Here is a 4250-nt window from a genome sequence, read left to right on the forward strand (position 1 = left end):
AAACTTCAAGGAGGCTCAAATTGCTCTTTCTACTCCATGTGTAGACATCCATAGTAAAAATGCAAACTTTTCAAGCATCAAATTCACATGGAAACTCGCAAAATATCAAACCCTTTCTTAACAAATGATGATGTAGTGAGGGATTATGAATCTCATAGTGTTGTTTCTCCTCAATGTGTGGGAATCCCAAGTTAAAATACACATTTTTCATTATTCAAGCATCAAATTCACATTGAAACTCACAAAATACCAAACCCCTTCTTAAAAAAGTTTGTTACAAATAGGGATTACGATTGAAATACAATAACAATGCCTTATATTCTAAAATATCATAACTATGGCTCTAGATATGATCAAAGCATTTCCTTAAAGGAAATCTAAAAGTAAATTTTAAGTTGATGAAGTTTAAGTGGCATGATTCAAAGAGCTAAGGTAATCGCAAGAGATAACACTTATGCCTTCTAAATACCTCAATAAGAGGCCTAGGAACCTACATAAGTCAATATAAGATTCTTAAGGTATCGCTTGAATTAGCCCCATGATTTTTAAAAATAAATAACTTATTTAGGTACCTAGGTAACTATTCATGTGAACATTTGTGGCCACAAGATGGTGATGATAGTGAGATCATGTAACTATTCGTGTGAACACTTGTGGCTACAAGATGGTGATGAGAGTCTGTAGTCCCATCCAAGCAATGCCAAAGCTTAGAATCCTTGATATTATTTTTTGCATATATGTTTCCCATTTAGAATGACCCAAGATTAAATGTTTACATAATTCCTTATCTCATTAATGCAACTCTGATTAGCATATTTACAAGAATACTCGTGTATCTTATTTTCTTCAAGATATTTAAATATGTTACACAAAACCAAGTGCAGATAACAGGAGACACAAGACTCGAGTGCTATGCACATAAGTGTATAGTAATGCGCAAGTAACATCTTGATTATAGATACACTCTGGCATGCACTTAATGGCATCAACTTTGTTCTTGGATTAAGGGCAACGAGAGGTGGGGCACATTTGAACCAGGGCTTGGTAAATCCTGGGGATGGATGTACTTGTAGAGGGTAGTTGCAAGGAAGAAAAGGCCAAAGTTGAGGATGGAGATGATGGCAAGCAAGAAGAAAAAGTAGTCTAGGTGCCCGAGATCAAGATTGGTGGAGTCAGATATCCACCCATTACTACGTGTGAGCTTATTTACTATGGTTATCAACAACGAGCTCACATAGTTGCCTAAGGCGACAGAGGCTTGTGGCAATGCCTCTCCCATGCTCCGCATTTCATAAGGTGCCTCCTCATAGAAGAATTGCATCATCCCAATGTATGTGAACGTCTCTGACAGGCCTGTGGAATATAAAATATACATAATACATATACATGTGTGTGTGTGTGTGTGCATGTGTGCACGCCTACGATTTTGAGAGAATTCATAATATCATAGACAACCTTGTACCTCGAGAAGAAAAACCCTTACCTGTGGTGATATATAGTGGTAACTGCCATAACAAACTCAACTTTGTTGTTCCCCCACCAGTGCTCAGATGCCGCCTTGCCCTCTCCACCAACCCTGCCTCGACCATTGCTATAGCCACAATTGGCATCCCTGCCCCTATCCTCTGCAGCCCTGTCAAGCCGGACGCTCGCCTAGTCCAATGTCTCGCTACCGGCACAATTATGTAATTATACACAAGAATCCACACAATCACACTCACACAGTCCACCGCGTACATGGAGGCAGGTGGCACATTGAAGCTCCCCAATTGCGTGTCCATGGCGGTGCCCTGTATGACGAAGAGTGAGTACACCTGCGTGTAGGCAGTTGTGTAGAGGATGGTGCATGCCCAAATGGGCGCCATGCGGAGCAGCCACTTCACTTCCTCCACTTGGGTCACTGTGCATAGGCGCCAAGAGTTCCTCTTAATCTGTGAACTCCCCTTGTCTGCATCAGTCACTGTAGCTGCTTTGTCCAACCATCTGCAAAATAATTTTCAGCTCACGTTACATTAAGCCTGCCCATACATGCTTTGTCTAAGCACACCTGCAAATCAACCATTCCAATGATTTTCAGCTCCTGTTAAAATAAGTCTGCCAAAAACCTCCTTTGGTTAAGCATATGTAATCAACCAGTCCAATAATTTTCAGCTTAAGTTGCACAAGTCTAACCAAAACCTGTTTTGGTTAAGCATCTCTAATCAACCAGTCCAATAATTTTCAACTTAAGCTACACGAAGTTAACCTGCTTTGCTTAAGCATTTTTCATCAACCAGTCCAATAATTGTCAGCTTAAGTTACATTATTTCTACCCAAAACCTGCTTTGACTGAGCACCTGTCAATTTATGAATCCAATAATCAGCTCAAAATAAGATGCTTTGCTGTGATTTCCATACCTCAAATTCTTGCTGTGTGGAATTTTTCTTCTGCCTCTGGTTGGTGATTCTGTGCTGCATTCTTCATATAGACGCTCGCTCTCACTCGGTGGTTTGACGTCCCTCTTCCTTGTTGCAGCCACAACAACTTGGGCAATTCTTGACAGTGGATTCTCTTCGACTCTGTGAAATCGGTAGCGAGTTGTCGGAGCCACAAACAAACAGAAAGCTAGAGCTCCCATTCCAACTGAAATCCAAAACCCTAATGCCCATCTGCCCTGGTTCTCGATGTATGCAAGGACTGTGGAGGAAACGAGCGTTCCCAGTGTTAAGGACGCGTAAAACCAGTTGAAAAACTCAATCTTTTGCAACTTTTCGGTAGGGTGCTCTTCGTCGAATTGATCCGCGCCAAATGCTAGAATGTTTGGTTGATATCCTCCGTTTCCGAGGGCAATCATGTAGAGTGAGCCGTAGAAGAGGCCAATCTGTGATCGGGTTGCGCTCTCGCAGGTGGAGCTCCCACTTTGGCAGCTGGGTGGCCTGAGCGACGGCACTGTAGCTGATAAAGCAACAAGGACAGTCCCCTGCACATCCAGGGATTTTCTTCAAGAGACAAGTACACGCATTTGAGGGTTTGAAATCTTCGGACACTTACCACGATGGCAATGAGTTGAAAAGAGAAAGCTGTGCGGTAACGACCCAAGTAAGCATCCCCCACGAATCCGCCGATAAACGAGCAGAAATACAGGGCGCCTTGCCAATTGGTGACATTGTTGGCGGAGCTAGAGTCACCCTCATGGAGGACCTCGGTCAAGTAGACGGCGAGATTAACAGCGACACCGTAGAGGGAGACGCAGACGAGGCCTTGATTTGCTGAAGGGGAGGGGAGGGAAAGCAAGGTGAGCAGGGAGGAAGCAAGCGAAAAGAAGGTGGAAAGGGGGCAGAGAGAGATCAGGAGAGGTACCCAAGATGAAGATGCAAGATGCGAGGGAGCCGGAGGTTGAGCGGGGGGCAGGATGTCCGGCGAAGTCGACGGTGCCATCGCTGGTGTGATCGAAGTTGTTTTGGAGGTGGTGTTCGTCGTCCATGGCGGAAGCTCGCACAGCAAGAGCAAGAGCAGGCTGAGAAACATCTGATAAAATTGGAACGAAACATGGTAGACAAGCACCATGAAACAACAAGACCAACGAAAAAGACGACACTGTCCATTGGAATTGACTTTGTTTTTCCTATGTCTCAAGTGCATTGACGGGCTATTATTAAAAACTGCACATCTTTGTGAAAGCCCTCTTTTGGCCTGCCCCTCAAATTCAACATGCTTATTAGCAGTATACTTAACCTCTAGTGTTCCTACGACATCTCTTCTCTCTCTCTCGCTCTCTCTCTTATTAGTGATTAGTGAAGCACTAAGGGATAGAGAAGGGTGCCATGTGGCGAGCAATGGCACCATCTTCCTTGCAAGCTGAGGCCCTCCATGTGGCAGCCTAAATTCCCTCACGCATTTAATGTATGTGCAAAGCACAGTTACATAACTGGTTTTCTCAATGTATGGGGGGACATAGTGGGTTTTTTTGGCAAAGATTCAATTTGGGTTACCTATTGCATGAGTGGTTGAGTGGGTTTTTCGCCTGCCCCTCAAGGGTAGCCTTAGTTACGATTCCTCTTTTTTCAAAGAGAAAATCGGGAGCTTCTGTTTCCAAAATTTGAATAGAAAGAGCCGAGCACTATAACGATTCGTTTGAGAGTTCGCTGTAGAATACCGGGATCGTGCGGGTCTTACCCATTGACCAACCTGACATACTTGGCCTCATCAATCTCTCTCTCTCTCTCTCTCTCTCTCTCTCTCTCTCTCTCTCCCCTTTCAATTCATCATC

At 43.9% G+C, this 4250-nt stretch overlaps 1 protein-coding gene across 2 annotated transcripts; it reads right to left on the reverse strand.

Annotated features, from left to right (window-relative positions):
* Positions 1-887: 887 nt before the first annotated feature.
* On the reverse strand, positions 888-3588 carry LOC147897747 (protein NRT1/ PTR FAMILY 8.1-like). Of its 2 annotated transcripts, XM_087380552.1 has the most exons (5): positions 3341-3588; positions 3032-3249; positions 2398-2960; positions 1484-1983; positions 890-1353 (listed from the first exon to the last, which is right to left on the reverse strand). In XM_087380552.1, exons 1-5 carry the CDS (start codon positions 3462-3464, stop codon positions 986-988), a joined length of 1773 nt encoding a protein of 590 aa, XP_087236678.1. In that variant the 5' UTR covers positions 3465-3588; the 3' UTR covers positions 890-985. The 2 variants fall into 2 exon arrangements, with proteins under 2 accessions (XP_087236679.1, XP_087236678.1); XM_087380553.1 differs by lacking the exon at positions 3032-3249 and having other exon boundaries at positions 888-1353; positions 3341-3583.
* Between the last annotated feature and the right edge of the window lie 662 nt (positions 3589-4250).

The sequence above is a fragment of the Dipteris shenzhenensis genome, chromosome 10 (genome assembly GCF_047967505.1).
Source record: "Dipteris shenzhenensis isolate YYH24624 ecotype China chromosome 10, Dip_SZ_1.0, whole genome shotgun sequence".
Lineage (NCBI taxonomy): Eukaryota > Viridiplantae > Streptophyta > Polypodiopsida > Gleicheniales > Dipteridaceae > Dipteris > Dipteris shenzhenensis.

What these genes read in the sequence shown, in the direction of transcription:
- LOC147897747 (XM_087380552.1), bottom strand. Translation starts at nt 3,464, where the DNA reads ATGGACGACGAACACCACCTCCAAAACAACTTCGATCACACCAGCGAT. An exon ending in ATCTTGCATCTTCATCTTGG is followed by an intron (nt 3,250 to 3,340) that starts GTACCTCTCCTG and finishes CCTCCCCTTCAG; the next exon opens with CAAATCAAGGCCTCGTCTGC. An exon ending in CCACACAGCAAGAATTTGAG is followed by an intron (nt 1,984 to 2,397) that starts GTATGGAAATCA and finishes ATTATTTTGCAG; the next exon opens with ATGGTTGGACAAAGCAGCTA.